General features: G+C 40.6%; 1 protein-coding gene across 1 annotated transcript; it reads right to left on the bottom strand.

Moving 5' to 3' along the window:
- Window positions 1–4,453: 4,453 nt before the first annotated feature.
- LOC150035881 (uncharacterized) lies at window positions 4,454–7,674 on the bottom strand. Its single transcript, XM_090313495.1, has 5 exons — window positions 7,154–7,674; window positions 6,702–6,872; window positions 5,458–5,954; window positions 4,983–5,096; window positions 4,454–4,782 (listed from the first exon to the last, which is right to left on the bottom strand). Exons 1-5 carry the CDS (start codon window positions 7,672–7,674, stop codon window positions 4,454–4,456), a joined length of 1,632 nt encoding a protein of 543 aa, XP_090169621.1.
- Window positions 7,675–11,858: the final 4,184 nt, after the last annotated feature.

Here is an 11,858-nt window from a genome sequence, read left to right as displayed (position 1 = left end):
TTGATTCATAGAGATTATGAATCGGAATTGTTCATTAGAGGATCAGTAGGAACTTAAGAAACCAGATGTATTCACAGGGGTAAAATGGTATTTTTAACCTAGTTGTGATACGAACAACCGGTGAAGGGTTGACTTACTGATTATGGTTATTATGTGGACATAATATATCTACAGTGAGGGGATTTGACCTATGGGCTATAGTGGAGTGTCCCATTAGTTAACGAACGGGGGTTAGATCGGACTAATGAGTTTAGCCGATTAATCTCGAATTGTTAGAGCCCATGATCTGTAGGTCTCCGAGGTCGCCCTACTAGCTCGTAAATGGATAAACTTTAGGTAGCTTAAAAAATTAATTTGAAACGTTCAAATTAAATGGAACAAAAGAATATATATTTAAATATGATTTAAATATATGAAGATGATTATTGTGCAAAAACTAATTTAGTATTTGATATTAAACTAATTTATGAAATTAATTTAAGAAAATAAATTTTCAATTAAAATGGTTTTAAAATCATTTCATGTTTTAAAAGAAAAGTAAAAATCATTTTGCATGTTGCACAAAATGGAGAATGATTTTTTTCCATTACATTCATCTTCATGCTCACACAAAGGCCCATATCTTTTCTTCATTGATTCTCCAAGCATGAGCTGCAAGCCATGCCCTTCACTTCATTGCATGTTCATCTGCAATATATAAAGAAGATTGGAATCATTTGAGATGACTTAATGTAGAATTTTTTAGAGAAAAATTACTATGAAAAGAAACTGTTCTTCTTATCGGCTGCCGTGAGTTCTTCATTGTTCTTCACCTTTTCAAGTTGTTCTTGAGTCCCACAACTCTGCCTAAACTCCAAGAGGATAGTAAGGAAGGCTTTGAGGTTGTTCACGGTGATATCAAGAGAAGACTGCTGCTATACACTAGGTTTCTTGGAAAGTTCATCAAAAGTATGATCTTAAAACCCTGTTTATAGAAAAGCATGCTTTAGTTTCTGCCAAAATTAGTGAATTTGAATGCTAATGGATCCTTGATACTTCCACTGCATGTTATTTAACTCTTTCAAGGTAAACTCCAGAAATGGACAGGGTCACTTTAGGTTTTTCCTCAGTTGGATTTTTTCCCTTCGGATTGGCTTTTTGGGATGGACCTCTAGGGCTTAAAATGGTGGGTCACACTTACGGGAGATTTTTAAGTTAGTTAATGATCTCTTGGCCAAATTAATGATGGCTAGTCGTTATAGGAATAAGAGTTGTTCTGGTATTAATGACTAGTTGAGAACTTCTCAATTCAGAGGAGGGATAACTAACCTCCCTTCGGCGGCTTTTGTCCTAAACCTTTGAAGCGTCATTGTGAAACTAGATGTCATACAGGGTTCATATTAGTTTTGCTAAAACCTTATTGGATGTTGTTTAGTTTTACAACGGGTATTTTCTAAAAACTAACATAGGTCAATGTGTTTCTCTTTTCAGAAACTCGTTAGTATTTCCGTTTAGTGCTTTTAAAATGACCGATTACTAAAACGACCTCGATCCAACTACTCTCCAAAAGAGGAGACAAGACAGTAAATATGATTTATTAGTCTTAGAGACATGTTTGGTAGAGAATGATGATTATGCCTGGATCCTTGATTCGGGTGCTACCAATCATGTTAATTCTTCTTACTCAGGATTCAGTTCCCACAAATGTTACCACAGGGAGAGATGACTCTTCGAGTCCACTGGTGAGGTTGTTTCACTATTGTTGTAGGCAGGCTGAAGTTATTTGTTGACAAGAAACTTTATCTATTACTAGATAATGTTTTTGTAGTTTTTCATATTAAGAGGAACTTAATCTCGGTTTCTTGTCTCATTGAACAAGGCTTTACTGTCTCCTTTTCTGAGAATAAAATATTTATTTTAAAGAATGGAATGGAGATTGTTTATGGTTCAATGGAAAGTAACTTATATGTACTAAGGCGGTTAGTCATAAAAGCCTTGTATAACACTAAAATGTTTAGTATGGCAACAACAGCTAAAAGATCAAAGGTTTCTCCTAAGGAAAATGCCCATCTTTGGCTTCTAAGATTAGGTCACATCAACCTCAATAGGATTGAGAAGTTGGTGAAAAGTGGACTTCTAAAGAGTTTAGAAGAAAACTCCTTGCCGATATGTAAATCATGCCTCGAAGGCAAGATGACTAAACGATCTTTTACTGGAAAAGGTTACAGAGCCAAGGAAGCCTTGGAGCTTGTACATTCAGACCTCTATGGTTCGATGAATATTAGAACTCATGGTGGGCATAAATATTTCATCTCTTTCTTAGATTATTATTCAAGGTTCGGGTATTTTTACCTAATGCAACATAAGTCTGAAGCCCTTGATAAGTTCAAGGAGTATGAGGCTGAAGTTGAAAACTTGTTAGGTAAGAAGATAAAAGCACTATGATCTGGTCGTGGTAGAGAGTATATGGACCTCCAATTCTAGACATAGAACATGGGATTGCGACCCTTGGTACACCTCAGCAAAATGATATATCAGAAAGGAGAAACAGAACTGTAATGACCCTACTTTCCTACTTATTTCTAGGATGCTACTTCATGCATGCATAGGCTTACCCGTACATTTTTATTTTAAACAATCAAATAAAAGAGTCAAAATTTTATCTAATAGTGCTCAAATGAGTAAAGATAAGAAAACATAATTAAAGAATAATAATAAATAAAATAAAATAAAAATTTACCATTTGGGGTACCCCTAAACCCAACTTCAAAATGAAAAACAATTAAATAGTCAAATAATAAAATTATGAATTTTTGCATGAGAGTTTAAAACGCCTAACTCCTAAATCAGACTCCAAAACATGATATTAAGTGCGGAAGCACTCAGTCGTCCTAATGGCCAGGTCACGGATCTCTCTTGTCATGCATCGGTCTATCATTACCCTTACCTGAAAAATAGGAAAAAAAAAGGGTGAGTATAGAAGTATACTCAGTAAACAGCCCATTACTGGTCCCACTCAGTGATTTGTTAGTCTTTCCATAGGACCAAAATGCACTAGGGATCATAAGCATAGGCATAAGGGGCGAACCCGAAGGCACGCTTTCATAAGTAGTGACACAAAAATCACGGGCATAAACATAAATGGTAAGCCCAAAAAGAACACCGTACATAAGCATAAGGTGTGGGCCCGAAGGCTTACAGCATGCAATGTGTATAGCCCAATAGTAACACTAACAGTCACTAAAATCTTATGGACATAAGCATACAATCATGAATCCTAGAACTAACAGTCATTAAAATCTCAGACAAACATAAGCATGCAATCAAGGCCATGAATCAGCATCAAACTTTATCACAATTACCCATATTTCAAACTTCAGCACAGTTACATACGTACAGTGACATAAAATTTTTCCTTTTGACTAGCAGGCTTATCAAGATCTTAGGGCAATACCAGCAGTAAACCACTTACCTTGAAATTATGTTGAACAGTTAGCAACCAAACTCCAATAATCAACCAAATCCCTCTTTGACTCGAGTCAGACGCTCAAATTGCCCTAGAATAAACCAATTTAATGTTAAACCTTATAAACACAACCTATTCCCCCAAATTGCACAAAAAAAAACTCCAAACTACTCACCCAAAAGAATGCCGACATAAACAGTACTACACTGAGCTCCAAGGACAGAATCCAAAACAGTCTTAAGCCAAGCTTTCAACACTAAATTCCAAAATCCAGTAAATACCAGCATTCACCAAACCAACTGCGGAAATGAGATTTAAAATAGGACAACCAATATAGCTTACCAAAAAGCGCCCAACCAAACCTTGATGCTGCTGGAAAGTACCGACAAAATGTCTTGAAATCTTGAATTGAGCAACAACGCACCCTGAATTAACTTAAATCAGACAAAAAATTTGTAGCCATTCAGAACCCATTAACTTAAAAACAAAAAAATTAAATCTCACCAAAAACCACGTTCTTGGCAGAACCGGAACGGTCGGCGACTGTCGGATGCAAAACAAAGACGGAAGAAAGACAATCGAAGAAACCCGACGCGGCTGGAAACGGCAGCGTGGCTGGAAGCAGACGAATTTCGCGTAGCTGGAAGAAAACGAAACTTTGCGCATCTGGAATGACCGGCACCTTGCGTGATTGGAAACCCACGATCGAGCGGTAGACGACGGCGAGACGCGTTGGGCTGAGGCGTGAGGAGGTGGTGGTGGAGACGAAGAAGAACGCGAGGCAGCAAGGAGGAAGAAGAAGAGAAAAAGAAAAAGAATTCTTATTTTTTTCCTTTTGCACGAAACCCGAGGTCCCCTAAATCTCATTTATAACATTAATTCGCTTCTCCTTTTCCTAAATTAACTATTAACTCTCTCTTTTTTAAAAAAAAAAAAATAAATGTACAAATATTTGAGGCGTCACACTTTTCCCCCCTTAATAAACTTTCGTCCTCGAAAGTTCTAATCCTAGAAAAGCTTTGGATGTAGTGCTCTCATCTCATCCTCTCGCTCCCAAGTTGCTTCCTCAAACTGATAAATCTGCCATAGAACCTTCACTAGTGGCACCTCTTTGCTGCGCAAAACTTTTACCTCTCTGGCCACAACTTGCGCAGGCTTTTCCTTGTAACTCAAGTTTTCATTCAGCTGCAAGGTCTCAAAGTCCACCACATGAGATGGGTCCATTAAATACTTCCTCAATATGGAGACATGAAAGACATTATGGACCGCAGAGAGAGATGATCGCAAGGCCATACGGTAAGCCACAAAACCGACTCGCTCCAAGATCTCAAATGACCCTACAAAATGCGAATTTAGCTTACTTTTCTTCTCGAATCTCAGAATACCCTTCATCGGTGCCACTTTTAGGAACACTTTGTCAACAACCTTGAACTTCAGATCTTTATGCCTAACATCTACATAACTTTTCTATCTACTTTGCGCTACTAGCATTCTAGCCCTGATCTTCTGCATGGCTTCATTTATCAACTCTACTAACTTAGTTCCCACCAGTTTCCTCTCCCCAATCTCTCCCTAACAAATAGAAGATCTGCAACCTCTGCCGTAAAGAGCTTCAAATGGCGACATGCCAATATATTACTATAAGCAAACTCTGCCAAATGCAAGTGGGAGTTTCAACCCCCTAAAAATTCCAACGCACAAGCGCGCAACATGTCCTCCAACGTCTGATTTAAACGTTTTGCTTGTCCATCAGTTTAGGGGTGAAAAGTTCTACTGAAGTTCAACCGTGGCCCTAAAACTACCTAGAGGCTCTTCCAAAAACTAGAAGTGAAACAAGGGTTCTATTATCTCCTTATGTATAGTTGAGCACAATTGATACTGGCACATCATGTAATCCTATTATCTTCTTATGTATAGTTGAGCCTACTTACTTACCACGTACGTGGGATTTCTTGGAATAAAATATGCCACCTTGGTGAGTCTGTCTATCACCACCCAAATCACTGAGAAACCTTTTGTTGTCCTGGGCAAACCCATAATAAAATCCATTGCCACGCTTTCCCATTTCCATTCTAGCACATCCAATGGTTGTAGCAAGCTTGCTACCTTTTTCCTTGGGGCCTTCACCTGCTGACAAACTAAATATCTGCTGGCATAGTCAGCTATCTCCCTTTTCATATTGGGCCACCAGTAATACTGCTTCACATCTTGGTACATTTTGGTACTACTTGGGTGCATCGAGAATGGAGAGTTATGAGCTTCAACCAACAATTCCCCTTTCAAGCCACCATCTGCTGGGACGTACAACCATCCCTGATACAAAAGACCCTTGTCCACCGACATAGAAAATTCATTTGTCTGACCCAACACTACCTGACCACATTTCTGAACCTGGTCTGGATCACCCTGCTGTGCAATAATAATCCTCTGCCTCAAAGTTGGTTGCACTGTCAACTGAGCTAGTTGCAAAGTGACTTCCCTCACTACCACAACGATCTCTGCTCCAGATCTTTACATATTTGAACCTGCTTAGTGATCAAGGCGGCCGAATGAGCGACCTTTCAACTGAGGGCATCAGCAACCACATTCGCCTTACCTAGGTGGTAGAGAATCTCACAGTCGTAATCCTTTACTAACTCGAGCCACCTACGCTGCCTTATGTTTAACTCTTTCTAGGTGAAAAAGTATTTCAGACTCTTATGGTCAGTGAAAACTTGGATCTTTTCCCCATACAAGTAGTGCCTCCAAATCTTCAGGGCAAACATCACTGCTGCCAATTCCAAGTCATATGGTTTTTCAACTAGCGGGAGGCATAGGCAACCACTCTACCATGTTGCATAAGCATGCAACCCAAAACATTCTTAAAAGCATCACTGTAGATCACGAAGTTCTCGGAGTCGTCTAGTACGGTGAGAACCAGGGCTGAAACCAACCTCTGCTTGAGGTCCTAAAAACTGTCCTCACAAGCTTTACTCCAGACAAACAAAGCTCCCTTCCTAGTTAGTTGAGTCAATGGTGTGGTCATGCTAGAGAAATTCTCTACAAATCTATGATAGTACCCAGCCAATCCCAGGAAGTTGTGCACCTCACTGACCATTGTAAGGCGGGATCAATTAGTAACGGTCTAAATCTTAGCTGAATCCACTGAAACCTTGTCCTTCGACACCATGTGCCTAAGAAAGAACACCTTTCGTAGCCAGAACTCGCATTTAGAAAACTTTGCATACAGTTTGTTTTCTCTCAGTGTTCCTAGGACCTTCTGAAGATGTTCCTTGTGTTCCGCCTCTTCATGGAGTAGACAACAATGTCATCAATGAAAATGATTACAAAGGTTTCCAAGAAGTCCCTAAACACCCTGTTCATCAAATCCATGAATACCGCTGGAACATTTGTCAGACCAAAAGACATCACAATGAACTCGTAATGCCTGTATTTAGATCGGAACGTAGTCTTTAGGATATCGTTGTCCCTGATCCTCAGCTGATGGCAACCTAACTGTAGGTTAATCTTGGAAAATATAGTAGCACCCTGTAGCTGGTCAAACAGGTCATCGATTCTAGGAAGCAGGTACTTGTTTTTTATGGTCACCTTATTCAACTCCCTGTAGTCTATGCATAAACGTACCCATCCTTTTTCTTCACAAACAATACTGGTGCACCCCACGGAGAAACACTGGGTCGTATAAACCCTTTATCAAGCAGTTCCTACAATTGAACCTTCAGTTCTTTCAATTCCACTAGAGCCATTCTGTATGGTGCTTTGGATATAGGAATAGTGTCTGGCTCCAGTTCGATCGTAAAATCAATCTCCCTTAGTGGAGGCAGTCCTGGAAGTTCTTCCAAAAATACATCGGGATAATCTCTCACAACTGGCTCAGAGGTTAATGTAGTCTCGGTTTCTCTTGTATCAACTACGCTAGCCAAGATGCTGCAGACACCTTGATTTATTAACCTATTGGCCTTCACTGCTGAAATCACCTTGGGCAAAACTACTGTCCCAACCTCCTTGAACTTAAAACTGGCTTCCCAAGTGGGGTTAAAAATCACCTCCTTACGAGAACAGTCTATACTAGCATGGTTGGTAGCTAACCAATCCATGCCCAGAATTACGTCGAAATCACGCATGTTTAACACTATCAGAGTCACATCAAGGGTGCGGTTCGCTATTTCCAACTGACACGCTCTTATCTTTTCACTTGCTATCATAATCTCTTCTGACGGTGTAGACATTGATAAAACATAACCCAAGGGTTCCAAAACTAACATAGCATGCTTTATGAATAATGAAGAAATGAAAGAGTGAGATGAGCAAGAGTCAAACAATGCCAAGGCATAGTGCCCCAAGATTGGGAGTGTACCTGTCACTACTGTTCCTGAGTACTCAGTTTTCCAATGACTGGTGGCATAAACCTGACCCTGCTGCTGCTTTCGGTTTGAATTACCCTGGTGCGAACTCAGAGGCTAACCCTCTACATTTTCGAAACCACTACTAGGGCATTGGTCCGCCGTATGCCCTATCTGCTTACATCTGAAACAAGTCCCTATGCCAATCAGACAGTGTCTCTAATGACGCTTTCCGCATGACTTGCACATCGACCTTTCCCTCTAAATTCCTCCTGAAGTAGTAGCCTGCCACTGGGTGTGCCCTACTGACCTGCTTGTACTCTAGATCTTCTGCGGAGGTCCCGGAACTCTATCCCTGAAGGACAGCCCATGCATGCTGCCGCTCGGAAGGTTGCGGCGTAGGTGGGAGACTCTAGAGCTTGCACAATGCCTTGCACCTCATTCCGAAGTCCTTACACAAACTTTTCATCCCTCTTTACTCGATAGACACTAGATCAGGGGCGAAGCAAGATAATTTGTCAAACTCCTACTCATACTCTTCTATTGTCATGGTCCCCTGCTTCAAGTTTATGAACTCAGCCTGCTTGTTGTACCTCATATGAGCAGAGAAGTACTTCTCATAAAACCGCTCCTTGAACTGATCCCACGTGGCTTGGCCTCCACTGGCTTCTATCATTCTTTCAGCCGAGCGCCACCAGCACTTGGCATTATCGATGAGAACGAAAGTGGCACGCTGCAGCTTCTACTCCTCTGGACACCTCATGTACTGAAAAATCCCCTTAATAGTGGACAACCACAATTCTGCATTTGTGGGGTCTTTCAGAGACCCGTTAAACGTCGTGGGATCATACTTCTTAAAATCTCGTAGGTATCCAGCCTCCAAAGAAGGGCTTTCCACGGTCCAACTCGTGGCCCTATCTTGATTCTAAACTGGTGGTAACGGGACTGACGAAGATGGCGCCTGCTGTGACTGTGCGTGATGAGCTATCTGCTCAGCCACCATGCCCCTTAGTTGTCCTACCATGGCCTGCGTGACGACGTTCCCAATAGCTACAACCATAGTCGTATATTCTATTGGAATTTCTGAGGATGACGGTTCTGGAGGGGGAACAGTCGAAGCTCGAGGCCTGCTCCTTGGTCTAACCTTCTGCCAAGTTGACCCAGAAGGGTCACGAGATGGTGGGTCCCACACCTCTTGGCTCTACACCTCGGGTTCTTGCAGGCCAGGGTCCCGCTCCCCAACTACTTTCTTGCTTCGACTGCCCCTTCCTCTAGTTTGTGGCGCCATACCTGGTAACCACACACAACGCTTTAATACACGCTAGCAGGGTAAACCATCAAACGACTGCACAACAGGTAAGATTTCATATAAATTTCCCTAAAGGACTTTAAACAATATACTTGGTGATGACGAAAGATCCATTTGTGGCCATAAGGAACAGATTGGACTCACGATGTTAGTCAGTCTACAAAACCTAAAACTTAGGCTCTGATACCAACTGTAACGACCCTACTTTCCTACTTATTTCTAGGATTCTACTTCATGCATGCATAGGCTTAACCATACATTTTTCTTTTAAACAATCAAATAAAAGAGTCGAAATTTTATTTAATAGTGCTCAAATGAGCAAAGATAAGAAAACATCATTAAATAATAATAATAATAAATAAACTAAAACAAAAAAAAATAAAATATGAAAAACAATTAAATAGTCAAATAATAAAATTAATGAATTTTTGCATGAGAGTTTAAAACGCCCAACTCCTAAACCAAACACCAAAACATGATATTAAGTGCAGAAGCAGTCAGCCATCCTAATGGTCAGGTCACGGATCTCGCTTATCATGCACCGGTCTATCATTACCCTTACCTAAAAAATAGGGAAAGAAAAGGGTAAGTATAAAAGTATACTCAGTAAGCGGCCTACTACTGGGCCCACTCAGTGATCTATTTGTCTTTCCATTGGACCAAAATGCACAAGGGCATCATAGACATAGGCTAGGCATAGGCATAGGCATAAAGGGTGAACCCAAAGGCACGCTTTCATAAGTAGTGACACAAAGGTCATAGGCATAAACACAAGTGATGATCCCAAAAAAGACACCGTACATAAGCATAGGATGTGGGCCCAAAGGCTCACAATATGCGATATGCATAGCCCAATGGTACAACTAACAGTCACTAAAATATTATGGACATAAGCATACAATCATGAATCCTAGAACTAACAGTCATTAAAATTTCAGACAGACATAACCATGTAATCAAGGCCATGAATCAGCATCAAACTTTATCACAATTACCCATACTTCAAATTTCAGCACAGTTACATACATACAGTGACATAAGAATTTTCCTTCTGACTAGCAATCTTATCAAGATCTTAGGGCAATATCGGCAGTAAACTACTTACCTCAAAATTATACTGAACAATTACCAACCAAACACAGATAATCAACCAAATCCCTTTTTGACTCGAGTCAGACACTCGAATTGCCCTAGAATAAACCAATTTAATGTTAAACCTTATAAACACAACCTATTCCCCCAAATTGCACCAAAAAAAACTTCAAACCACTCATCCAAAAGAATGCCGATGTAAACAAAACTACACTAAGCTCCAAGGACGGAATCCAAAACAATCCTAAGCCAAGCTGAAATGTTTCAACACTAAATTCCAAAATCCAGTAAACATCAGCATTCACCAAACTAACTGGGGAAACGAGATTTAAAACAGGACAACTAATATAGCTTACCAAAAGGTGCCCAAGCGAACCTTGATGCTACTGGACAGAACCAACAAAATGTCTTGAAATCCTTAATTGAGCAACAATGCACCCTAAATTAACTTAAATCATACAAAAAATCGATAACCATTCAGAACCCATTAACTTAAAAACCAAAAACTTAAATCTCACCAAAACCAGGTTCTTGGTAGAATTAGAGCGGCGAACGAGAAACGGAGATGGAAGAAAAATGATCGAAGAAATCCGGTGCGGCTGGAAATGACGGCACGGCTGGAAGCAGACAAAACTCTGCGCAGCTGGAACGATCGGCACCTTGCGCGACTGGAGACCCACGATCGAGCAGTGGACGACGGCGAGACGCGCTGAGCTGAGGCACGAGGAGGCGGCGGCAGAGACGTACTGTGAAGGGAGAACGTGAGGCAACAAGGAGGAAGAAGAAGAGAAAAAGAAAAAGAATTCTTCTTTCTTTTCCTTTTGCATGCAACTCGAGGTCCCCCAAATCTCATTTATAACCCTAATTCCTTTTCCTTTTCCTAAATCAACTATTAACTCTCTCTTTTTTTCTTTTTTCTTTTTTTTTTTTAATAAATGTACAAATCTTTGAGGAGTCACAAGAACCTTGATGGACATGGTTCGGTCTATGATGAGTTATGCTCATCTTCCAGACTCGTTTTGGGGTTTTACAATGCAGACTGCATGTTATATCTTGAACAACGTTCCCTCGAAAAATGTTTATGAAACACCTTTTGAGTTATGGAGAGGCTGTAAAAGTAGTTTACACCACTTCAAGATTTGGGGCTTTTCGGCACATGTGCTAGTGACTAATCCAAAAAAGTTGGAACCACGTTCGAAGGTTTGCCTTTTTGTAGGCTACCCCAAGGAAATGAGAGGTGGATACTTCTATGATCCGAGTGAGAACAAAGTGATTTTTTTTACAAATGTTATCTTCTTAGAAGAAGACCACATGAGGGATCATAGGCCACGAAGTAAGCTCGTTTTACCTGAGATCTCTAGTGAGACTAAGACTGCTGAGGGTTCAACAAGAGTTTTTGAACAGGCCGACAGATCAACAAGAGTTGTTGAGGTCGGCACGTCTAGTCAACCAGCTCAAGAGTTGAGACTGCCTCGACGTAGTGGGAGGATTATGAACCCACTGGATCACTACATGGGTTTGACTGAAGCCCAAAACATCATTATGAATTATGGGGTCGAGGATCCGTTGTCTTTTAAGAAAGTAATGGGGGATGTTGACAAAGATGAATAGGTTAAAGCCATGAACTAGAAAATGGAGTTTATGTACTTCAATAACGTATAGGAGCTTG

This window comes from Benincasa hispida, chromosome 5, assembly GCF_027475165.1.
Source record: "Benincasa hispida cultivar pf3 chromosome 5, pf3_genome.v1.1, whole genome shotgun sequence".
NCBI classification, from domain to species: Eukaryota; Viridiplantae; Streptophyta; class Magnoliopsida; order Cucurbitales; family Cucurbitaceae; genus Benincasa; species Benincasa hispida.
This window is presented reverse-complemented; position numbering and strand designations above follow the sequence as displayed.

Excerpts from the sequence above, each read along its gene's own strand:
- LOC150035881 (XM_090313495.1), bottom strand. The coding sequence starts at position 7,674 with ATGTCTACACCGTCAGAAGAGATTATGATAGCAAGTGAAAAGATAAGA. Across the intron at positions 5,955-6,701 it reads ACAAGGAACATCTTCAGAAG|ATCTGGAGCAGAGATCGTTG; the intron begins GTCCTAGGAACA and ends AAATATGTAAAG. Across the intron at positions 5,097-5,457 it reads TTTGCCCAGGACAACAAAAG|AGTTTGCTTATAGTAATATA; the intron begins GTTTCTCAGTGA and ends TGCATTTGGCAG.